The sequence below is a fragment of the Schistocerca gregaria genome, chromosome 4, assembly GCF_023897955.1.
Source record: "Schistocerca gregaria isolate iqSchGreg1 chromosome 4, iqSchGreg1.2, whole genome shotgun sequence".
Lineage (NCBI taxonomy): Eukaryota > Metazoa > Arthropoda > Insecta > Orthoptera > Acrididae > Schistocerca > Schistocerca gregaria.
In genome coordinates this window covers 225,862,121-225,888,574 of record NC_064923.1, presented here as the reverse complement: position 1 = coordinate 225,888,574, position 26,454 = coordinate 225,862,121, and the positions used below count along the sequence as shown (strand labels likewise).

The 26,454-nt window shown below is 40.9% G+C and overlaps 1 protein-coding gene across 2 annotated transcripts in view; it reads left to right on the top strand.

The window, feature by feature from the left end:
* LOC126266765 (clavesin-1-like) overlaps positions 1-26,454 on the top strand; it is a 60,989-nt gene that overhangs the window by 13,187 nt on the left and 21,348 nt on the right. The window contains exons 2-4 of one of the 2 annotated variants that reach the window (XM_049971287.1): positions 12,950-13,145; positions 21,189-21,343; positions 21,758-21,917. In XM_049971287.1, coding sequence (XP_049827244.1) covers positions 21,193-21,343; positions 21,758-21,917 — 311 coding nt within the window. In that variant the 5' untranslated portion in view covers positions 12,950-13,145; positions 21,189-21,192. The remainder of the gene's footprint in view (positions 1-12,949; positions 13,146-21,188; positions 21,344-21,757; positions 21,918-26,454) is intronic. The other variant, XM_049971286.1, reaches the window with a different exon arrangement.

The window sequence follows — 26,454 nt, the reverse complement described above, 5'->3', positions numbered from 1 at the left end:
AAGATGGTTGTTTGACTTTCTTGGATGCCCTGGTTCGAAGGAAGAATGATGGTTCTGTAGGGCATACTGATTTCTACTTGCAAGAAACAGGTTGCCATCACCCATCGCAAAGCATGAGTTTCCTTAAAATACTCGTTCATAGAGCTCATACTGTCTCAGATCTAGATAGCTTACATCAAGAACTCGACCATCTACAAACAGTATTCAGAGAAAATGGGTATTCCATCCGGCAGATTAACAGGGCACTAACAGTTAAAACCAAGAAGCACGAAGTGAATAAAGAGGAGAACATGCCGGAAAAATCTTTAGCTTTTCTTCCTTTCGTTGGCAGCACTTCATTCAAAATAGCAAGAATCCTCGGAAAATTTCAGGTAAAAGTTGTTTCCGCCCACCATCGAAGATTGCGGACCTTGTGGGATCAGTTAAGGACAATCTGTTACTACGAAAGGCCGGAATTTACAAGATACCGTGACAATGTTGTATGGCTTACATAGGTCAAACCACACGCACCGTGAAAGAACGCTGCACTGAACATGAACGTTAAAACCGCCTCTTTCAGCCCAGAAAGTCCGCTATTGTTGAACATTGTATTTCTACTTGACATTCAATGGAGTATGAGAAAACAATGATTTTGTCCACAGCAACGCCTTTCTGGACTCCATTATTAAAGAATCCGTAGAAATACGACTGGCGGAAAATCTTTTAAACCGCGACAGCGGCTACCAGCTGGACAGTGCATGAAATCCCATCATCTCCACGATTTGCTCAAATCGAAGACGACAGAGTGCATCGACGGCCGCGGCAAACAGTAACGCAGAGGGCGAATGAGTTCCGCTATTCCACCAGCGAGGGCGCTTCCTGCAGGCAGTGTGGTTCATCTATCAAGTTCTCGACGCATGCGCAGAATAGTTAGAGTACGCTATATATTGCGGAACGGAGGACGTTTTCGCCTGTCTGTGACGGCTTGCCTGGAGATGACTGGCAGGTGCCCCGTTGAAATATAGTGCGAAGTATTGAACGACGACCGGCTGCTAGGGGTTGTGTGGCGTGGACTGGGCGTTTTTTTTTTTTTTTTTTTTACGTTAGATGGCCTCGGGCAAGTACAGAAAGGGTAACAGCCTCAAAAGGTGCGGGACCAAGTAAGGACATGCGGGGACCAAGCAGCAATCGGTATTGTAATTGTAAACTGTCGAAGCTGCATTGGTAAAGTACCGGAACTTAAAGCGCTGATAGAAAGCACCGAAGCTGAAATCGTTATAGGTACAGAAAGCTGGCTGAAGCCAGAGATAAATACAGCCGAAATTTTTACAAAGGCACAGACGGTGTTTACAAAGGATAGATTGCAGGCAACCGGTGGTGGCGTGTTTGTCGCTGTTAGTAGTAGTTTATCCTGTAGTGAAGTTGAAGTGGATAATTCCTGTGAAGTATTATGGGTGGAGGTTACACTCAACAACCAAGCTAGGTTAATAATTGGCTCCTTTTACCGACCGCCCGACTCAGCAGCATTAGTGGCAGAAAAACTGAGAGAAAATTTGGAATACATTTCACATAAATTTTCTCAGCATGTTATAGTCTTAGGTGGAGATTTCAATTTACCAGATATAGAATGGGACACTCAGATGTTTAGGACGGATGGTAGGGACAGGGCATCGAGTGACATTATACTGAGTGCACTATCTGAAAATTACGTCGAGCAATTAAACAGAGAACCGACTCGTGGAGATAACATCTTGGACCTCCTGGTAACAAACAGACCCGAAATTTTCGACTCTGTAAGTGAAGAACAGGGAATCAGTGATCATAAGGCCGTTGCAGCTTCCTGGATATGATTTCAGGCAGATTTCAGACTACCTAACAGATCAAAACGAAAATTTCTGTTCCGATACTGACAATGTTGAGTGTTTATGGAAAAGTTTAAGGCAATTGTAAAATGCGTTTTAGACAGGTACGTGCCGAGTAAAACTGTGAGGGACGGGAAAAACCCACCGCGGTTCAACAACAAAGTTAGGAAACTATTGCGAAAGCAAAGTGAGCTTCACTGCAAGTTTAAACGCAGCCAAAACCTCTCAGACAAACAGAAGCTAAACGATGTCAAAGTTAGCGTAAGGAGGGCTATGCGTGAAGCGTTCACTGAATTCGAAAGTAAAATTCTGTGTACCGACTTGACAGAAAATCCTAGGAAGTTATGGTCTTACATTAAATCAGTAAGTGGCCCGAAACACCATATCCAAACACTCCGGGATGATGATGGCATTGAAACAGAGGATGACACGCGTAAAGCTGAAATACTAAACACCTTTTTCCAAAGCTGTTTCACAGAGGAAGACCGCACTGCATTTCCTTCTCTAAATCCTCGCACGAACGACAAAATGGCTGACATGGAAATAAGTGTCCAAGGAATAGAAAAGCAACTGGAATCACTCAACAGAGGAAAGTCCACTGGACCTGACGGGATACCAATTCGTTTCTACACAGAGTACGCGAAAGAACTTTCCCCTCTTCTAACAGCCGTGAACCGCAAGTCTCTAGAGGAACGGAAGGTACCAAATGATTGGAAAAGAGCACAGGTAGTCCCAGTCTTCAAGAAGGGTCGTCGAGCAGATGCGCAAAACTAAAGACCTAAATCTCTGACGTCGATCTGTTGTAGAATATTAGAACAAGTTTTTTGTTCGAGTATCATGTCTTTTTTGGAAACCCAGAATCTACTCTATAGGAATCAACATGGATTCCGGAAACAGCGATCGTGCGAGACCCAACTCACTTTATTTGTTCATGAGACCCAGAAAATATTAGATACAGGCTTCCATGTAGATGCTATTTTCATTGACTTCCGGAAGGCGTTCGATACAGTCCCGCACTGTCGCCTGATAAACAAAGTAAGAGCCTACTGAATATCAGACCAGCTGTGTGGCTGGATTGAAGAGTTTTTACCAAACAGAACACAGCATTTTGTTCTCAATGGAGACGCGTCTACAGACGTTAAAGTAACCCCTGGCGTGCCACAGGGGAGTGTTATGGGACCATTACTTTTCACAATATATATAAATGACCTAGTAGATAGTGTTGGAAGTTCCATGCGGCATTTCGCGGATGATGCTGTAGTATATAGAGAAGTTGCAGCATTAGAAAATTGTAGCGATATGCAGAAAGATCTTCAGCGGATAGGCACTTGGTGCAGGGAGTGGCAACTGACCCTTAACATAGACAAATGTAATGTATTGCGAATACATAGAAAGAAGGATCCTTTACTGTATGATTATATGATAGCGAAAAAAACACTGGTAGCAGTTACTTCTGTAAAATATCTGGGAGTATGCGTGCGGAATGATTTCAAGTGTAATGAGCATATAAAATTAGTTGTTGGTAAGGCGGGCACCAGGTTGAGATTCATTGGGAGAGTCCTTAGAAAATGTAGTCCATCAACAAAGGAGGTGGCTTACAAAACACTCAATCGATCTATACTTGAGTATTGCTCATCAGTGTGGGATCCGTACCAGGTCGAGTTGACCGAGGAGATAGAGAAGATCCAAAGAAGAGCGGCGCGTTTCGTCACAGGGTTATTTGGTAACCATGATAGCGTTACGGAGATGTTTAGCAAACTCAAGTGGCAGACTCTGCAAGAGAGGCGCTCTGAATCGCGGTGTAGCTTGTTCGCCAGGTTTCAAGAGGGTGCGTTTCTGGATGAGGGATCGAATATGCTGCTTCCCCCTACTTATACCTCCCGAGGAGATCATGAATGTAAAATTAGAGAGATTAGAGCGCGCACGGAGGCTTTCAGACAGTCGTTCTTCCCCAGAACCATACGCGACTGGAACAGAAAAGGGAGATAATGACAGTGGCACGTAATGTGCCCTCCTCCATACACCGTTGGGTTGCTTGCGGAGTATAAATGTAGATGTAGATGTAGATGCAAGCCCGAAATTTGTTTCAACAGTCAATTCACCGGGAAAATTTTAAATTTCACATCCAATATCGAAGTTCATCGACTTGAAGCATCGGCACCTCTCTATCCCGAAGACAACGTCCGATGTTCATCACTGCCGGCAACGTTCCGAAGACTACCTGTGACTGCCCCATGTCCCATGATCCACTCCAGTGCTACGCGTATTATATTTACGAGAAGGTTCCCGGCGTATGGTCGACAGCGAAAGGTTTGAGCAAGTAGTATTAGACCTAAAAAGGTTTCTATCACACTTCCTAACGCAAAAGTGCAAAAAATCGTGGAGAGGGGGCTTCCTTGCCGTACGGAGCACAGGATGGTCACCGGCACCCCCACCCTAACGTTAACCTGCACTTGTGAGACCGCAGCAGTTAATACTCTTCGTAGAACATGGGTGAAAGGCAGCGCGAAACCCAGATAGGCCGCTGCCATTAGAAGAAACTTGTTTTGGACTCCTATCGTTGCCATTGACCTCGACAGTGCTTTCGACAGAACTATGATCTAGAAGGCAACCGAAGGACACTTCTGTCCAGAAGGCATAAATTAGTTCCCTCTAAAACCTATAACCAACCCATGTTTGTACCTTAATCTACGCACTGGCGCCAGTCTAATTCTTCCTTGTTTACGTTGTGTACTGAGTGTTTAAGATGCATCTGATAATCGTGAATCCCGCCGACTGTGAAGTACGGGATGTTAAAAGATTTATTAGTGCTAAAGGCCTAAAAGCGATCGACATTCACCGTGAGATCTGTTCAGTTTACGGAGAAAACATTATGAGTGATGGAATGGTAAGAAAGTGGATGAGAGCATTTAATGATGACCGCACATATGTGCATGATGAACAACGGAGTAGGCGTCCTTCAGTCGTAAATCAAAGTTTGGAACAGGAAGTGGGCAATAAAGTGAGAGAAAACAGACGCTTTACGATTTCCTCCTTGCGGGATGACTTTCCTAATGTTTCTCGTAGTGTTTTGTATAGCACTGAGACCTATCACTTGAATTACCGAAATTTGTACGCAGGTTGGGTACCGAAAATGTTGACGGATGTGCACAAAACCATATTTTAAACAGTGCATTGACTTTCCTTGAGTGGTACCACAACGACGGTGATGATTTCTTAAGCCAAATTGTTACGGGCGATGAAACATGACTGACCTACGTAACACCAAAATCTAAGGAACAGTCCATGGAGGTTGAGCAAGGGCATCGTTTTCCTGCAAGACACTACCCGTCTGCATGTGGCGAATCTCACCAAAGATCTCATCACATCTTTTTGACGGGGAAGTCTCGATCATTCTCCGTACAGCCGCGATCTTGCACCCAGTGAATACCATCTGTTCCTGCACTTGAAGAAACACCTGGGCGGTCAGCGTCTTCAAGACTATGACGAAGTCAAAACAGTGGTGATTCAGTGCTTAACAAGTCAGGCAGCAGACTTCTATGAGGAGGGTGTTCAAAAACTGGTACAAAGTTATGACAAGTGCCTCAGTATTGACGGAAATTATGTTCAAATGTAGATTAAGGTATAGGCTTTAATGTAAAAATAAAATTATTGAGATATCTTACCACGTCATTTTTTAATTTCAAAACGGTACTTACTTAAAAAAGACCTCTCGTAAAAAATGTATAAAAGGTGCCACAAATCAAATAAAATAGATGCAGATGAGTAGCTTTCTGAGATAATAGCTATCGTGCAACACTATCATCTGAGGTATTGTTTGTTGAAATCGCATGAAGTGTTTGAAAGTTGTTAATTCAGACGTTCACTGTGAAAATGTTTTGTCACTGTCAAATATAAACTACTGTAGTTTTATATATTGAAGCTTATTGTGTCACTGGATGCTTTCACTTTCCTTACATCGCACGTGTATTCAGACTTGCTTTATTAATGAAAATTATTATAGAATCTCAAAGAGCTGTAAGAAGCTATCTCCCAGCTTCTCTGACACTCCGCTATCTTTGGTGCATCTCTTGCACGAAGGCCATTCGAGCAACAGCCGTCCAAATTCCCATCTTTGCGGTTTACCCATTTCCGGCGACGCTGCCTGTCTTTCTACCTGGACTCGCGAGTACCGGTCCCGTAGCCGGACCTGCAGCAACGCGCCCTGAGCCCAGAGCCCGCTAGTGTTCAGTCACACAACAGTCCCACCTGGCCTCACAAGGGTACCTCCCCATCGCACCCCCCCCTCAGATTGAGTTATAAGTTGGCACAGTGAATAGGCCTGGAAAAACTGAACACAGATCAGTCGAGAAAACAGGAAGAAGTTGTGTGGAACTATGAAAAAATAAGCAAAATATACAAACTGAGTAGTCCATGCGCAAGTTAGGCAACATCAAGGGTTTCGTGAGCTCAGGAGCGCCGTGGTCCCGTGGTTAGCGTGAGCAGCTGTGGAACGAGATGTCCTTGGTTCAATCCTTCACTCGAGTGAAAAGTTTAGTTTTTTATTTTCAGGCAATTGTCACATCCGCAAGAAAACCTAAATCGGGCAAGGTAGAAGAATCTTTTTACCCATTTGCCAAGTGGGTCGACAACATATTCCTGTCATGTGACGCACATGCCATCACCAGTGTCGTATTGAATATATCAGATGTGTTTTCCTGCGGAGGAATCGGCAGACCAGACCTGCCTTGTGATCAAATCTTTTCGGTTGGAGAGGCACATCGTTTCGTCTACTAATCGCACGGTTTTGCGGTGTGGTCGCAAAGCGCAGACGCTAAACTTATTACAGTGAACACAGACGCCAATGAACGACGGACAGATCATAGCTTTGCGAAAATAAACTCTTTACCCGAAGGAAGGCTTGAACGGAGGACCTCTCGTTCCGCACCTGCTCACGCTAACCACGGGAACACGGCGCTCCTGGGCTCATATTGTCCTTGATGTTGCATATCTTGCACATGGACTACTCAGTTGGTATAGTTTGCTTATTTTTTTCATACTTCCACACAAGTTCTTCCTGTTTTCTCGATTGATCTGTGTTCAGTTTTTCAGGGCCTATCCACTGTGCCAACTTATAACTGAATCTGAGGGGGGTGCGATGGGGAGGTTCCCTTGTCAGTACTGGCGGCGGACTAGCTCACCTACACTCACGTAACGTTACAATATCAGTCACTGAACCACGAGCTGAAGTACTACACTTTTTTCTATCGTCTACTACTCTCCATACAAGGCATTATTATGACGTCTTACCTACAGGGCGACACTAACCTAATACATACTGACGCACGGTATTGGTCATTAGCTCTGTTCGGTGACAAGCGTAGCGGTCTGAGAAAGCTTGGCAGAGTGAATCACAAACCAGAGTAGTCGTACACAGCCCCTACTGCCGGCAATACCTGGGCTACTCAGACGTAGGAGAACATTCCTATGCCGCTGCTGAACGAGGTTTCTTTGATAACTTCCGTAGAGTGATTGAAGTACTATTGTTTTTATCTCATCAGATGTAAAAATTCACTTTTGAGTAACATGCGAACGGGTACAGTAAGAATTATTTCACACACCTATTTTTTGTAGACGACTGAATATCATCCATGACTGGATAGTACTCAGCATATAGACTTTACGCTAATTCTGTCTAATGACGACGAAAGCCTGGTCAAATGTACTTCGACGCCATATTTTGCTTTACTGCTGTGCAATGGGCTATGTTCGCGTTCCCACAGGAAAGTATTTGATACCGTCCCGCACTGTCCTTTAAGAAAAAGAACGAGAATAGCGAAAATGGGATCAGATTTGAGACGACATTCAAGACCTCCTTGCAGGTAGAACTGAACTCGTCGCTCCTAACGGAACAAAATCGACTGTGTACACGTAATTTCCGGAATAGCCACAGGAAGTGTGATAGGACCGTTATTGTTTACATTCTGTATAAATGATCTACTAGAAAGCCTCGGAACCTCTTTCTGCATCTACATATATATTCCGCTTGCCAACAAGTGGTGTGTGGTGTGTGGCGGACGCCACAAGTCGCGCCAAAGTCTAATCCCCCCCCTGTTCCACTCACGGATCGCGCGAGGGAAAAACGACTGTCTGAACGCCTTAGTGCGAGCTCTTATTTCCCTTACCTTTGAATGATGATCATTACGCGATCTGAAAGTTGGTGGTAATAATATATGCTCTACTTCCTCGGTGAAGAGTGGATTTCGGAATTTAGTGAGCAGCCCCTTCCGTTTAGCGCGTTGTCTACCTGCAAGTGTGTCCCACTTCAAACTTTCAATGAGATTTGTACCGCTCTCGCGATGGCTAAATGTACCAGTCACCAATCTTGCCGCTCTTCTTTGGACCTTTTGAATCACACCCAACTGGTAAGGATCCCATACAGACGAACAATACTCCAAGACTGAACGAACTAACGTATTGTAAGCTATTTCCTTTGTTGAAGGGCTGCATCGTTTCAGGATTCTACCAATAAACCGCAATCTAGAGTTCGCCTTACACGTTACTTGTGTAATCTGATCATTCCATTTGAGATCATTTCGAATAGTCACCCCCAGATACTTGACTGATGTTACCGCTTCCAAAGACTGATCATATATTTTGTAGTCATACATTAATGGGGATTTTCGCCTTGTTATACGCAGTAGGTTACAGTTAACTAATACTGCGAGATAACTACCAGTCATTACACCAAGCATTTATTTTCTGCAAATCCTCATTCATCTGTTCACAACTTTCGTGTGATACTACTTTCCTGTAGACTACAGCATCATCGACAAACAGTCTAAGGCCGCTGTCAATACCATCAACCAGATTGTTGATGTAAATCGTAAAAAGCAGAGGACCTATTACGCTGCCCTGGGGCACACCTGAAGTTACTCTTGTTTCTGTTCAGGACGACAAACTGCTCCCTGCCTGTTAGAAAACTTTCTATCCAACCGCATATGTCATTGGATAGACTGTAAGCGCGCACTTTTTGTAGCAAACGACAGTGCGGGACTGAGTCGAACGCCTTTCGAAAGTCGAGCAATATGTCATCAACCTGGGAGTCGGTATCTAGCTCCTGTTGTATATCATGTACAAAGAGGGCCAGCTGTGTCTCGCATGACCGCTGTTCCCTAAAACTGTGCTGGTTTCTGCATATGAGCTTCACATAGTCTAGAAAGGTCATTATGTCTGAATACAAAATATGTTCCATGATTCTACAACAAGTCGATGTCAGTGATATTGGCCGGTAATTATGTGCATCCGATTTTCTACCCTTTTATAGAGTGCTATGATCTGGGCCTTCTTCCAGTCCCGTGGAACTTTCCGCCGTTCCAATGACCTCTGATAGATGACGGATAAGAATGGTGCTATATTTGTAGCATAGTCAACATGGAATCTTATGGGGATTCCGTCTGGGCCAGATGCCTTTCTGGCGTCTAAGGATCTTAACTGTTTTACAATCCCAGATACACTAGACACTATGTTCGATTATTGAATGGGGGAATGGTGCTGCAGCCCTCTATCGTAAACGAGTTTAAGGCTGTTGGCAGTTGACGGGTTTGCCTACAAGAATGTTGTATCGCCAGAACATGAAGTCGATTTGCTGAATGACCTACAGAGGATTCATGAATGGCGCAGGATCTTGCAGCTGACTGTACATCAACAAATGTCACATAATGCGCATAAGAAATGAAATCCACTACTGTAAATCTAATCGATGACAAATTGCTGGAAACAGTCTCTACTGTAAAATATCTAAGCACACCTATACAGAGCGACCTTACGTAGAATGACTACAATACACAATAGTAGGAAAAGTAGACGCAAGACTGACATCAATAGGAAGATTCTGAAGAAAATGTGTCACCCACGGATGGAGTGGCTTACAAGGTTATTTTTTGACCGATTGTTGAGCACTGGTCATCAATGTGGGATGCTTGCCACGTTGTTCTGCTAGAAGAGGTAGAGAAGATCCAACGAAGAGCGGCGAGTTTCGTCATGAGATCATCTGGTCGGTGCGAGAGCGGTGCAGAGATGCTGAAGAATCTCCAGTGGCAGGTGCTACAAGAGAGGCGATGTGCATCACAGAGAAGATTACTACTGAATTTGCGAGAGGCTATTTTCCTGGTTGGGCCGGTTAGCATATTAACTCCTACTACATACGTCTCGCGAAATACCTACGAGAAAATTCGAGGAAGTCGAGCTAATGCGGAAGCTTACCAACAATGAGTCTTCCAACGCGACACTCACGAGTGGAGCAGGAAAGGGGGATCAGTTAGTGGTACTGTAAGTACCCTCGGCCATCCTGATTTGGGTTTTACGCGATTTCCCTAAATCGCTTCAGGCAAATGCCGGGATGGTTCCCTTGACAGGGCACTGCCGACCTCCTTCCCTAATCCGGTGCCACAGATAATATAGCTGTTTGGACTCCTCCCCCAAATCAATCCAATCCAATCGACGAACTTCTTCAATCGATAGTCCAGCATTACGAACTGGTTCACCCGGCACTGTTTTATTTACTTTCTTTGTTCCTCGTCGATCAATATTAACGTCCATATCACTGCATTTTTTAGTGTCTAGTGCAACAGCATATTCTATAATACTGGTTCATGCCTCCACTAAAAGCTCATTCAAGATTTTTCATTTGGCTAGTATTTAACGCAAAATCATTTCTGAATATTGTAGATATTGCTGTACTAAATTTACTTTTTCCAGCATCATGTAGATAAGAAAAGGTAAAATCATATATCAGCAAGGAATATCTAGTATCAAAGATTGCCTTGGGTGGATACTGCATATCTTCCAAAGTGCCCACAATTGTTTTATTTTATGTCTTTAACCGGATTAATGTCCGCCCGCTGTAGCTGTGTGGTCAGTGTCACAGAATGTCAATCTTAAGCGACCGGGTTCGGTTCCCGGCAGGATCGGAGATTTTATACGTTCAGGTACTGGGTGCTCTCTTGTCCTAATCATCTTCATTTCCTCCCCATCGACGCGCTTGTCGCCGAAGTGGCATAAAATCTAAAGACTTGCACCCGGCAAATGATCTACACGACGGGAGACCCTAGTCACAGAACATTTATTTTATTGAATTAATGACCATTCCAACGAGTATCAGATAAACGTTTCAGACTTTTTCCTGTTTTTTTATACATTTAATACCCATCCGTGCATATGCAGATGACGGGTAAAATTCCATACAGATCAAAAGCAGGTGTCGTTGGAAGCAACACATAGAATGCGTGAGATCCACAAAGATTTATGGAAAATTTCGTTCAGCGACTGAACAGGGCTCGTATACTCACTTATCGAATTTTTCGTTGTATTCTCCCGTTTACATCTGACTGACGTAGCTTGATATAATCTAGAGCCAAGCACATGGCAATATCCAGCACAACTGCAGTTGAATATACTATGAAGCCTTTCCCGTCATAAAACTGCAGTTGAATATACTTTGAAGCCTTTCCCGACATAAAAAAATTTACAAAACTTTTTTTTTTCAAACCGTTTCATAAATCTACATGACTCTAGTTAATCTAGTTGGGTTTTCGTATACACAAAATATATTATACAATAATAACGTATAACTTCTGAAAAAGTAATTTTTGCTCTGTAATACTTCAGTTAAAAAATTTATCAATTATGGTAAGCTCTCCACCGCATTTAAGTGCGTGTTATTAAACCGTACTTATAGTGGTATAGATGGCATAATTCTGATGTTATTCTGTACCCCCCTGTGGCTTTGTTGTTTCTGAGTTCTTTGATTGCGATCTTCACGTCTTTTTCACTAACTTCCCATTCTCCTTGATCTTTCCTTTCCTCCGTAGTGTTTGCAGGTAATATCTCATTTGGGTTTGGGCGATTCAACAGGTCTGAGAAGTAATCCTTCCATCTCCCACTAGAACATAGTTAGCAGTTTTATTTCCTAGTGGACCAGTCACCAATTTGCTACTCTCCTTTTTGCGCGTTGGACGTAAATTTCCCTTTAGTGCTTTGAGTTTATGTTCACATTTCCCTTTGAATGCTTCTACAGAGCAGTTGTTGCGACCTGTGTCGAATGTGTCGACCGCTGACGGTGAAATTTCACTAGTAAAACTGGCTTCATTTCATTTTCATCTTATTTAGAGGCTCTTCCATTTATGTCATACCCAATCTTATACCAATGGCAAATGTATTATTGAACTTTATTATGTTGCGGGCAACAGAATTATCTTGAGTGGATTGTACATGTACGATTTAGTAACCTGTCTATGCCCAGTTGGTCCTATTCACGTTCACGATTCATTTTGCTGTGCTTTAAGGCAGTGGATCATTAGACATATTTATTCACTGACGATGTGTAGCTGTCCAGCTGAATGAAATGATATGCCATCTTACAATTTGGTAAGTGCTTGTTTCAGATGATTCATTTTGATTAAGTGGGTACTTGTGCCGTTAATTGGCTCCGTTTGTCTGTTTTGGTGTAAGCATATATGGATTCCTATGTGTAATGCTGTAACTTTAAAGTCTTTGCCCTTTTACTGACTAGAAACTCCTCTGGGCGAGTGCCACGCCATTAATTTATTAAATTTTTAAATAATGTATCGCCTTTATCATTTCTAATTCTCTTGTCGGCTTTTCACGAACCTACATTTTTTAAAATACTACAGAGTAACATTTTACAGCTAAAATTTTACTTTCAAATTGACCTCTATTGAGATTTTGTAATTAGATTATGTCATTTGTGATAAAAGTTAAGAAATTTTTCTAAACCTGAGTAAATTTTAAATCAGGCAAATGCGCATACTGAGTAACTATGGGCGACAGATATAGTCAAGTGATCTTCCATGGAAGCTTTTCATTGAATCTCGTCTTGCACGTTATTTCTTTAACCTTTTATTTTACAGTTTAAATCAAAACTGCGAATCAAAAAAATGGTTATGACTATAGTCACTATATTTCTTATTTATTGGTTGCCTCACATCGTTTTTTGAAGCTATCAATTTGAAGGTTAATAAGTCTGTCGAACTGTAGTGTCATTTTGAGAATGGCCTCTCAAGTGGACAATCACGATTTAACAATATGTTAACATGTTTTCTTCACAGTACTTGGTTTTGACTATTCTTCGCTGAAAATAATATTACTACCGTTTGCAAACGCCCAGTCAATAAATTCAATTCAGTTCTTACAACAACAACAAAAAAATAAACAGATGACCACAATTTTCTCCAGGACGATGGGTTAAAACGTGATCTGAAGATAATGAAGGTTGCTGATCTTGCCTTACACTCCTAAGTCAAGGTAAGCAAACATGCTAAAAACCCTATTTTAGATGGGAGATTCGCCCCTAACTACAAATAGAACAAGTCTTTTACTAAGAAATTAAAAGAAAGTGTTGGTTTTGAAAATTCACTCAGTCTCTCTAGAACTTTCATTAATTTTACAAAACACTGGCGTTGCTAATGTTCATAGGGAATTTACCCACTTTGCTAATGACGTATGTCTAGGTGTGATTGCTATTGTAACCGAGTAGCCACAATGTCAGCTGGAGTATTATCGGTATCTAAAGAATATTTTCAAATTTATTCCTTTTCTTTTATTAAACATTACTTTAATATTTGTATATCAGAATGACGTAGATGCGTCTTCATGTAAGGTTTGGTGCAGGGCAGTTTTGGCGCGAGTATGATCATGAGCGAACATCTGCTTAGTATATTCATTTCTTGGTTACCCTCTATGACTTTTACCCTCCACGCTGCCCTCCAATATTAAGTTGATGACCCCTTGATGCCTCATAACATGTCCTACCAACCGGTCCCTTCTTCTATTCAAGTTGTGCCACAAACTCCTCCCCAGTTCCATTCAATACCTCCTCATTACTTGTGTGATCCACCCATCTAATCTTCAGCATTCTTCCGTAGCACCACAATTCGAAAGCTTCTATTCTCTTCTTGTCCAAACTACTTATCGTCCATGCTTCCCTTCCATCCTTGGCTACACTCCACACAAATACTTTCAGAAACTAGTTATTGACATTTAAATCTATACTCGATTTTAGCAAAATTCTCTTCTTCAGAAACGTTTTTTTGCCATTGCCAGTCAACATTTTATACAATCCCTACTTCGACCATCATCAGTTATTTTGCTCCCGAAATAGCAAAACTCCTTTACTACTTTAAGTGTCTCATTTCCTAATCTAATTACCTCAGCATCCTCCGACTTAATTCGACTACATTCCATTATCCTCGTTTTGCTTTTGTTGAAGTTCATCCTATATCCTCTATTCAAGACACTGTCTATTCCGAACTGCTCTTCCAAGTCCTTTGCTGTCTCTGAGAGAATTACAGTGTCATCAGCGAACCTCAAAGTTTTTATTTCTTCTCCGCCGATTTTAATACCAATTCCGATTTTTTCTTTTGTTTCCTTTACTGCTTGCTCAATATGCAGACTGAATAATATCAGGGAGAGGCTACAACCCTGTCTCACTCCCTTCCCAACCACTGTTTCCCTTTCATGCCCCTCGACTCTTATAACTACCATATGGTTTCTGTACAAACTGTAAATTGCCTTTCCCTCTCTGTACTTTACCCATGCCACTTTCAGAATTTGAAAGAGAGTATTCCGGTCATCATTGTCAAAAGCTTTCTCTAAGTCTACAAATGACAGGAACTTAGGTTTACCTATCCTTAATCTATTTTCTGAGATAACTCATAGGGTCAGTATTTGCCTCACGTGTGCCAGTATTTCTACGGAATCCAAACTGATCTTCTTGAATTCTGAGTGTATTTCGCCTGTTTCATACATCTTGCACACCAGATGGTAGAGTTTTGTCAGGACTGGCTCTCTTAAGGCTGTCAGTAGTTCTAATGGAATGTTGTCTACTCTGGGGGCCTTGTTTCGACTCATGTCTTTCAGTGCTCTGTCAAACTCTTCAGGCAGTATCATATCTCCCATTTCATCTTCATCTACATCCTCTTCCATTTCCTTAACATTGTCCTCATGTACATCGCCCTTGTTTAGACCCTCTATATACTCCTTCCACCTTTCTGCTTTCCCTTCTATGCTTAGAACTGGGTTTCCATCTGAGCTCATGATACTGTTCCCAATCATGATTCAAGTCTCAGATGTGGCTGTTAGGCCAGTTTCCCATCTAATGAAAGAAGGTTCCGCTCAAGTCAGCAAACGACTGGACGTGTACTGGTAGTTAAAACAATGCATCACCTATGTAGGGAAGGCCTTGGAGCTAATGGTAAACTGACATCTTGTCTGGGTCTTAGAGATCAGCCAGCTCCTCAGCCGCTCTCAGTGGGGGTTCAGGAAATGACGATCCACTGTCGACAATCTGATCCAATTCTGACTGTTATTCATAGGGCTTTCCTACTCAAACATCATTGTCTAGGTATGTCCTATTACATCAAAAGGCGTAAGGAACTACCTGGAAACACTTTATTCTTGGACAGCTTCACCAAAGGGTCTTCGGTGGCTACCTCCCTGTTTTCATTGGGTCCTTATAATCTCACGACCTGTTTAGATACTGAGTTGGTGCTTTACTGTCAGATAATTTTGAGCAGAAGAAGGGCATCCCCCTTGGGAATATTTAAAGAGTTACCGTCTTTGGTGTAGCCTTCAAAAGCATCATATCTACAGCAAGGAGTCCTGTACAATGCTCCTTATTTGTGGACGATTTTCATTTTTTGTTCCTCATCCAACATTACAGCAGTGACTCTCCAGTTGCGACGTGCGGTGAAGATGGTGGAACATTAGGCTGCAAGAAGCGTTGTACGTTTTCAGCAGGTAATTGTGTTTATGTTCATTGTAATCGTTCTTGTCGACATTTTAATTAAAGCGATTGCATATGAAGGACACCATTCTATCTCTAACAAACCGTGTAAGGTTTCTGGGCATTATTTTTTATTTAAAACTGTCGTCGTTACAGCGCCAATAGGACCACAGGGAAAAAGCCCAAAATGCCCTGCTAGCTTAAAGTACCTTCGCCACAGGTCTTTGGCAAAGGATAGGAAGCGTCTGCTCCAGTTTTATAGAGCTCTCTTGAGATCGCTCCTGGACTATGGGTGCACGATATATGGCTCAGCGAAATCTTTTTACCCAAGGATCCTTGACGCTGTCCACCTCGAGGGTGCTTAAAGTACGAGCCCCGTACTGAAGCTGGTGCTCCGTACTGAGGCCGGAGAATCAATTCAGCGGCAACTGCTCACGGTGCATCAATCATGTAAGATCTTCTCTGCTCCGAATGCACAAGGTTATCATACTGCTACTCGTCCAGTTATGGAACACGTTTTCTACATTCGTCCACGAGGAAAGAGGGCACCTGAAAGCTGCGAGACGATTGGAGTCCGTTTTGTGTGGGGCAAGTAAACCTCAAATTCAGAGTTTTAACTGACAGCTACCCCAGTCACTGCAGAAGCCCAGAGTGATTTTATAATTCATGCCGTATAGCATTTTTAATATAACTTTCTCCGTCATTTTAAATGAGCAATACAACTATGCACCTACAGTCACGGATGGGGCTAAAAAGGGGCATTTCATTGGCTCGTCTGTTATTTTCCCTAGTTGCATCCTGAAGATTCAGCTGCCTCCAGATCTCATTGTCTTCGAATTATTCACGACCTTGAGTGTGCTGGAGCAAATGAGATGTGTCGTGCCTGCTAAATTCCTCGCCTTTTCCGACTCCCTGAATTCCCACTATTCGCTGCGATATTTGTATCCACCCAGAGCAGTAGAAAATCTTAGACACCCTTCTTCATTTACAAAGGCTGGGGCATGTTCTGCTGGTGGGTGATAAGACACAGGCGTATAAAGAGGATCAAAAGGCCAGATGTAGCAGTCACCTATTAATTTGTTTTTGATAGCTAGTAGTAAGTATGCAGCTCGAATAAGGACAACTTCTTAATAAGATCGTGCTTTTAAGACAGTTACTTATGACGGTTTCAATAAAAATATTTACCATCATCCGATCTGTGAATCGTGAGCATAAATTATAAAACATGGTACACTTTGAGAACTACCGCACACGACGTAAATATAATGTATGGATTCTATTATTAGTACACATACATCAGTAAGGGTTTATAAATGTGCTCAAATTGAGCTATGAATGTCCTCCATATCTTAATTAGACGAACATTTGACATAAGATACACCGGAGTATCGAAGTTACCACTAGTACAATATGTTCTCAGCTAAAACCAGTACATACAAAATGTTTGGCCAAGTGCATCCGTCCCATATTACAGATACCAGAGTACATCACCGATGGAAGAGCGCCTCTGAACTAAGACGCAGTGAAAGTTACCAGAGAGGATGTTGACATTTAGTGCTGCTAGAGGTTGCTTGCGTATTCATGTCATCGTCAACTGGGAATATACATACGTAACTTAAGAAAGTGGTAACAGGTGTACAGTTTGAAAAATATTGTTGTGGCAGGCAGAAGCCAAAACATTTTATAAAAAAAAGTCACTTCAACAGTAAGTAAAAAACATGTCCTTAACACTTCAGCCTATGTCGTATTCCAACACTATACCTTTGTGCAACATCACATACAAGAAAAGTAGTCGCATAGCAAAATTTGTTGACAATATGGTTGCCTAGCGGAAAACTAGCAGATGACGAGATTGCAGAGTGAGGCTTATGTATGATTTTGGACCCCGTAACTGCTAGTAAGGGAAAACATTAAAATGAAGAATACAAGATAGTAGTAGATCAGTGTTGATAAAGAAAATTCACTAAGAAATTAAGACATTTAGACAAAATAGGGATATAATCATAAGTATGAGGTGCAATTACGCGGTATATTGCCGACGGATATAACGAAGGACAAATCTGCGACGTAATTACATAGAGGACAGTGCAAAGAAATAGCCCGTGTATGATCTAGCTTAAGACATATGAAACAAGATGACGTTCAGTTCTAAGGTAACGTGAAATTTAAGTATACATTTTTAGCAATATTATCTGTGAAGTCTAACGAAAGAAAACCCTGTAAAACCTTTTTAATATAGATAGCGTAAATTATCTCAAAGTTGCCTTCTCTTGTTCTCTTTCTTTCGTTTTCTTCAACTATAAAAAACGTTATGACTGACAACATCCATTCCATTCTGTTACTGTTAAATTGATAGTCGTTGAATCAGGAAGACTGGATACACGAGCCCTCTTATTAGATTGGTTAAGAAGCCTACCAACGGTATATCTGTTCCACTTGCCTGAGTGAGCTGTACAACTGAGGTGGGCAGTTACCTAATTTTGCCAGTTAATGACATTTTCACGTCAACAATCATGCATCGCATCAGCCGTCAGCACACCTTGAGACTGGAGGGATTTTTATATATCTGTATACCGTCCATGGGATCCTGGTGGTCAAGCCAAGATTTGAGTTCCCTGTGGCACACAGTGTTCATTTGTCACGTCATACAGTAGTCGTTCTAGCATTCCCAGAGTTTATGGTGACAGAGGTCTACAGATGCTTGCCAGTCTCCTGCTCAGGAACGCCGCCAAGCCCGTACGCAGAAAATAAATGCTGAGGCCTGATGGGAGTGATTCGAGATTTTACATAATATTTAAGGCAGAGTTTGCCTCTTAAAAAAAGAACTTGTCTCTTCATTACACATAAAATTATTGTTTACATTTTCGTTCAATTAGTTACACGAAAAGGTTTATGTTTGCAAAGTTTTGAGGTGGTTCACGAAAAAGTTACCGTTCCTTGTTAAACACAGAATTCTTATCTCAATTAACCTTCCATAGAATTTACGTACCATCTCTGCAGCTGTAGACAAAATGCAGTCTAAATTTGTTGGTAGAGGAAAATTTAATTTCCTTAAGTTTTTTCTTTATCATCAGTCTTCTGACTGGCCTGACGCAGATTGTCACGAATTCATCTCCTGCATCAAACTCTTTATCACAGGGTAACAGAATCAACAGCCGCAAATATTCCTTCGAAATACACACTACGAAAAAAAATATACTAGGAACCGACAAGCAATCATCCGAGTGCGACCAATATAGGTAGGAGTGATGTACGTGTAAAGGCAAGCAAAGAGGTGGAACAAAACGACTTTGGTTTACTCAGTTTTGAATAAATAATTCAATATTTCTGAAATTTTAATCATTTACTTGCCTGTATATGCACATCACATCTTCGCTCTCCTTTTATGTGTTATGGTGTATGACAGTCGATATATTCCTTTGCTTTTTATACCCTCTACACCTTCTTCAGCTACTATGGTAGTTATTTCTTGATGTCCTATCTCTCTGTCCCTTCTTCTTGTCAATGATTTCCACATATTTATCTCCTCGTTCATTCAACGGGAAAACTCATCTTTCCCTCTCAGTCCATCTAATATTCAACATGACTCAATCGCTTTGATTCTCTTCTTTTCTGTCTTAGAAACAATCTATGATTTACTTCTATACAATGTTATGCTGCAAAACTACGTTCTGAAAATTTTCTCCTTTAAATTAAGTCTGATGTTTTATATAAGTAGAATTCTTGAAGCACGGTTGTTTTCATTGCCTTCGCTGGTCTACTTATTTGAGTCGTCCTTGCTTTATCGACATATAATATTTTGCCTCTAAGGCAACAGAACCCCTTAGCCTTATCTACTTTTTGGTCCCCCAGTTCCGGTATTGTTTAACGTCAATCTCACTTCTACTACTTGTCATTCTTCGGTTTACTTTCAATATTTGATGGTATGTCTGCAGACTTACAGATTTTAGCAACTTTAATTGTCATTTTGGCGTCACTTCCCTAGAAATTTAGAAACTCCATAGGGATTTTTATCGGTGTCTTCCAACTTGCTAGATCTCACTTTGTTCAAATCTCTGTTTAACTCTTTTATTGAATACCCTGCTGTGTCGTCTCTCATTTCTTCTTCTACCATGCCACCATACAACTCCTCCCTTCGTAAAGGTCTTCAGTTTTCTTATAACATGTATTCGCTTCCTTCTCTGCACTTAAGAACGTGATTCCCACAGCACTCTCAGTGTTACCGCCCTTGCATTTGATTTCACCGAAGGCTGTTTGACTTTTCTGTACGCTGAATCTGTTCTTCTCTCGATTTATTCGCATTTTTCCTCTGGCCATTTCACCATGGCTTCTCTGCTGCTCCTACTTATCTTATGCCTTACCGACTTTGATTGCTGAACATCTGTCGTAATCTGAGATTTCTGTACCTCATTCTTTTACTGATCAACTGAAATACATCTGACCCAAGGCGCCTTCACACTCAGATTCCTTTTACTTAAATCTGACTGATCAGTTACAATGGTTTCCTTTTTTATATGCGTAAATTCCTCTTCAGCTAAACAGCCTACTGTGGTATTCATTATTTCTATATTACACACTTACAGATGTCATCATTCCCCAATACTTCAGTACCTGCTTCTTTCCACATGTATTCCTAGGAATAATCCTCTACAGTTTGCTCTTCATTATTGGCGTTCGTTTCATGTCTATTCTGATGAGGAAAAACCTGTCACTAACCATTCAGAATAACTTACTCTCTACCCCACCTTTGTATTCTTTAGGAATCCTTATCCCGTACCGACAAAGTGGCAGAGTGGTTAGCACACTGGACTCGTATTTTAGAGGACGACGGTTGAAGCTCGTGTTCGGCCATCCTGATCTAAGTTTCCCTATACGCTTAAGGCAAATTCCGGGATGGTTCCTTTAAAACGTCCCTAATCCGAAGGGACCGATGACGTCGCTGTTTGGTCCCGTCCCCCAAATTACCAAACAAGTTACTCTACTATTTTCTGATGCTGTTGATGTTACCTCATATCCTTTTGCTAGATTTCTTTTAATTTCCACATTCTCGGTCCTATGCAGAAACTGATCTGCTCAACGTCCCCGCCACAGTATTGAATACCGTCTCTGACAGTGCTTCATTCGGTTATTTTAAACTTGTTACGTTTTCTAAACGCAATCTTACTCCAATAAAAGTTCGACCGGACCTACAGCTGTCTTCAGTGGAGACGTTCAGTAGGAATACAGCGCCGTCATTCCAAGATGCATACTCCTCAATGAGATATGGATAATAATACCGTAGTGTAGATTCGTTCAAAAGAAATTTTAAGCAGCCTGGCCATCCATATTTAGGTTTTCTGTGAATTTCGTAAATCACTCCAGGCAAATGACTTTGAAAGCTATAGGCCGATTTTCTTCCCGATACTAGAAACAATTCAACGTTCTTGATGCGACTTTAAGAACTCTAATCTTCCTTCTTCGATTTCTTTTAAGCAATCAGTGTTTGTATCTCAAAAACGCCTTCTTGCTTTACTATTAAAGAACTGGTGTTCTGGTTCAAGCGATTATGTCTACTCCTGTTTTAGAGCAATGGCAGACACCGGAAAATATTTGGTGGTCACACCTGAGGAGGTGGCGTACGTCAGGAAGCAGCTGGGTACCAACGAGGAGGACATCAAAACAGCTGTGACGTCACTGCGGGAGTGGCTCAGGATGCAGCCACACCTACCTGACGCCGTAGGTCAGTACATCTGTCACTCTAGAGGTCATATATTACGCCTGAGTAATGAGCATACAATCACCATTACTCTTAGTATTATTATTTTATCTGAAAATCGCTCCAATTTATTACACATTTAACAATTGCAGAAATAACTGAACCATATCTCATTAAGATGATTAGGTTCTTTTATTCGTCACTGTGAAACAAATACTTATAGTTTTGTATACTAATTTGTGATTTCAGTTTAATAAAGGGATTATGGCACCATGCAAATACCACATACTAAAAAAGGCTGATGTCTTAACAATTCCATCATACGAAATTTTACATAGTAAAATTGCTGTCGATATTAGAATTCTTTCCGTTTTGTGTGTCCTTAATACTCTTTTAGAAACCTAACTTCATAATCACTACGGGAAATCTGTGTTGCAGACGACGCCCTCATTGAACGAATGTACATCAATTCCAAGTGCAGCACTGAGATGGTGAAACTTGGATTAGACGCATACTTCTCCCTCAAACACAGATTTCCTGAGCTACTAATGAACAGAGATATCGCAGGAAGCGACTTCCAGTTTGCAACGAAGCACTTGTGAGTTCTTATCTCTCATAAGCTTTTTAAATTCATAAAGAGTTGTTATTTTTCTGTAGCTTTTCATTTTGTATTGTAATGGATGTATAACTCTGCAGAGCACATGTGCCGATATCTGGACTCTAGCCAAGTATAGGCTTACGTTACTTGTCACGTCTTTGTGAAATGATAATATTACTTTTTTCGGGAAAACAGTGGAGTATTTTGTGCTATTAAAACAGTATTTAAGTATTTGCATTTACGATGAAATGATAAATTAGTCTAGAATCCTCTGGGTCTGCTGCGTAATAAATCTCTTTCAAGGACATAAAAAGTTTGTGTAACCAATAACGCTGCTATGAGTTTTGCTTTTTATTTGAACTACAGGCCTATTTCAGCTACATAGCCATCATCAGGTTAGCTGTAATTTAACGTTTTATAAATTTTGATATATTTCTTGTATTACATGTCGATTATGATTAATATGATTTTACATATGTTTCAAGACCTGACTTCCATGCAGTGACGTTCTTGGATCCCTCAAATCAAGCTTCAAAGTGATGGAGGGCGCATTTCACATGGTTTTATCAATCATCTCCAAAATGTCCCCTACCAAACAAACTAGTGTCAATACTGTGCTGTTTGACCCTGAACATCATCAACTTTTTAATATGTGTAACAGACAGAGAATTAAAGGATATCTTAACTCATCAGATTCTTCACATCTTTCGTGGTGACTCTTCACTTACTTAGAACGCTGCAGTATCGCATGTTACCCTCAACACGATTAACGTTAAGCCTTACTTGATGTTGAATGATAATAATAAGGTTGAGCTGTATTTCAAACAATGTCACATAGCCAAAATTTTACACCAGTTTGAGGCGTTCCACTACCAATTCCTCTCCTCTGTTAAACATAGCTCAGAGTGAACCATGCGCCTATATTTTCAATTATTTGTTGCATGTATGCCAGTTTCTGTCTTCCTCCTCAGCTTTTCTCTTATACTGCTCCCTCTATTATGATGAAAATCATTCCCTGACATTTTAAAAGATGCGCTGTCATACTGTCCCTTCTTCCTGTCAGTGTTTTCCATATATTGCTTTCATCGCCGATTCAGCATAGAACCTCCATATGCCTTACTTTATCAGTCCACTTAATTTTCAACATTCTTCTGCAGCACCACTTCACAAATGCTTCGATTCTCTTCTGTTCTGGTTTTCCCATAGTCCATGTTTCACTACCGCATTATGTTTTGCTCCAAACGTACATACTCAGAAATTTTACCTCAAAGTAAGGCCTGCATTTGATACTAGTAGACTTTCCTTGGCCAGGAATGCTCTCTTTGCTTGTGCTAGATTGTTTTTATTCCCTCATTGTTCCGTTTGTCATGTGTTAGTTTGCTGCCTACGTAGAGCTATTTCCTAACTTCCTCTACTTCGTAATCACCAATTCTGATATTACGTTTATCGCTTCTATAATTTCTGTACTTATTACTTTCGTCTTTCATGGATTTACACTCAATCCATATATTGTTCCCATTATACTGTTCATTCCATTCAATAGATCCTACAATTCTTCATCTCCTTTACTGAGGACAGTAGTCTCATTGATATCCTTTCACCCTGAACCTGCCCTCATTCTTGAACCTCTTATCTTTCAAATACTTCTTCTACGTATATATTGAACAGTAGGGGCGGGAGGCTAAGTCCCTCTCTTACACCCTCTTTTATTAGTTCTTGTACATACTGTGTATTACCCCTCTCTCCCTATAGCCTACTCCTATTTCTCTTGGAATTTGTACTATGTATTTCCATTTTACATCGTCGAACGCTTTTTCTGGGTCGATAAATCCTATGAATGTGTCTTCCTTTAGTTTTCCTTCCGTTATCAACTACAACGTCAGAACTGCCTCGCTGGTGCCTTTACGTTTTCTAAACCCACACTGATGGTGTTCTAAAACGATTTAAATTTTGTTTCCCATTCTTCTGTACATTATTCTTGACAGCAACTTGGATGCCTGAGCGTTGAAGCTGACTGTACGATAATTCTTGCATTTGTCAGCTCTTCCATCTTCGGAATTGTGTGAATATGCGAAATTCAGGGGTATACCGCCATACTCACATATTCAGCAGCCCAACGTGAGTTATCATTTACTTGCTACTACAATCCCTTATCACTCCCCCCCCCCCCATGAAATTTCGATGGAATGTTATCTGTAACTTCTACCTTATCTGACCTTAAGATTTTCAAAGCACTTCAAAATTCTGATTCTAAAAGCGAGTTCTTCGTCTTTTCACTGTCGACTCCTGTTTCTTTTTCTATCACTTCATATAAGTCTTCCTCCTCGTGAAGGCCTTCAATGTACCCTTTCCACCTATCTCCTCTCTGCTGTGCATTTAGCGGTCAAATTCCCAGTGGACTCTTATTGTTACCACTCTTGCTTTTAATTTCACCGAAGGTTGCTCTGACCGGAAGGTTATTTTGACTTTCCTATACGCTGAGTCACTCCTTCCGACAATCATTTTTCTTCCGATTCTTCATATCTTTAATCCAGCCGTTTCGTCTTAGCTTCTCTGCACTTAATTCTGATTTCATTCCTGAGTGACTTGTATTTCTGTATACCCGAATGTCCCTGAACATTTTTTTACTTCATTCTTTCGTCGATCAGCGGAAGTGTTTGATCTATCATCTGTTGTTTGTTCACAGTTGCCTTCCTTGTGCGTAAGGTTTTCTTTCCAACTTCTGTGAATGCCCTTTTGTGCTCTACAACTTTACTGCGTACGGAGCCATTCATTACTCCAGTATCTGTAGTATTAGAGAACTTCAAATTTGTCTCTTCATTTCTTACTATTTCCATATCAGACTACTCACGCACTGAGTCTACCTGAGTAGTCTCTTTTAACGCCTACTCTTCACCACTACTAAATCGAGATCTGAGTGTGTTTGTGCTCCTCGTTACACCTTACATTCCAGTATGTCATTTCGGAATCTCGACCTGACCATGGCGTAATCCAACAGAAATTTCCATATGACTTCTAATTCATCTTATTTTCTTGTCATGTCAATTCGCGAGGCGTTTTTGGGAGGACGTAATGTGTTACTCGGCTCCTGGTGGAACGTAAGCTCTCGCATTTGATGTACAGCGCATCAGTTGTAGCATCTGCCAATGAAGTTCAATGAGCATCACCGTAACATTCTGGCGGTCTCCAATCGAAACAGTGAGAAAATGCGCAGCTGTGAATTTGATTTCTTCTGTTTCTTCTGTTGTTTTCGAATTTCTGATGGTCCGAATCGGACGAATAATATTCAGGAATTGGTCAGAGGAGTGACTGAGGAGCTTTTTTGTGGACGAATTACGGAAGCTATGGTGCTTCTGATTAGTTCTGTTTGGTTCCTCATTTACTTGTAACAATACTTTTGTACTTTGGCCACGTTACACTGCTACAGATGCTTAATGTGTTTTACAAGGAGTAAGATTCTCCATAATTTTTTAAAAACAATGAAATAACGTGAGAACCGTTAAGCAATTGTTTGTCATGGGTGCATCACCTTGTACGTGAAGACTAAAGATCATTTGACACAGAAATATTGATATTTGCAAATGAACTGTATTTCTGAAATGTATTAATTGCCAACAGCCTGTGTTTGAAAAACATTTTTTAACCTGTAACTGGTATCTGATAATATTTCTTCTCAGTTTGATTTAACTTACTAATTATGGCTGTGTAGTGGAATAATATTGTAACCGTTGACCATTAAATACAGTAATGGCAATATTATCTCGAATTCGAACATTTCTTTTACTCATGGTAGATTGTTAATTCCTTGGAACCGTTTTTCACATTTGGAATGAACCCTTCTGCTGCAGAGTAATTCCTGAAATTTCAAAAAATCACTGCCGACTACAATCCACATAAAGTGTACACCACAATTTCAAAAATGTATTAAACTTATATTCCAGGGCTGGTTAAAGAGTTACATGGTACAACACCGCTTCAATTGAGGTGGATTTTATAGTCACTGATTCACAGGAGTTCTCCTGCATACTTTGCGGCTGTGCTACTCCACGAGGTAATCCTAGAGTCGCATACTGTGGGAGGAGAAGATGCGAAGGCGTGTCGTGATTGGTATCTAGATACCTTAGCCCCTTAGCAGAGTGCCGCCAGCAAAGTTCGGCGTCACAGTTTCAAACTACTTAGTGCTAAAAAGGCCAGTGTCCAAAATATCCATTTTCAGCTACTGCTGATCGAAGTTTTGCTGCGCAATTCTCAATGGAATTAAACTGAAACAAATTGGTGTACTGAAATTTTTTTCCTCTTTCATTTTATTATTTTATGTACATTGAGGCCTATACATACTTATTTCGAAAATTACCTACTTATAATTTTATCAAGGACATTGGCCTTTATTAAGTATTTTCTTCGTGTTTTAATATAGGACATTGGCCCTTATGTTATTAATACATGACTGCTTTTTACGATGTTACAAATTATTATTACTGAAATACTACCTTTATTTGTCACGAAACGCACAAATGCAGGCTAATAAAAATATTTG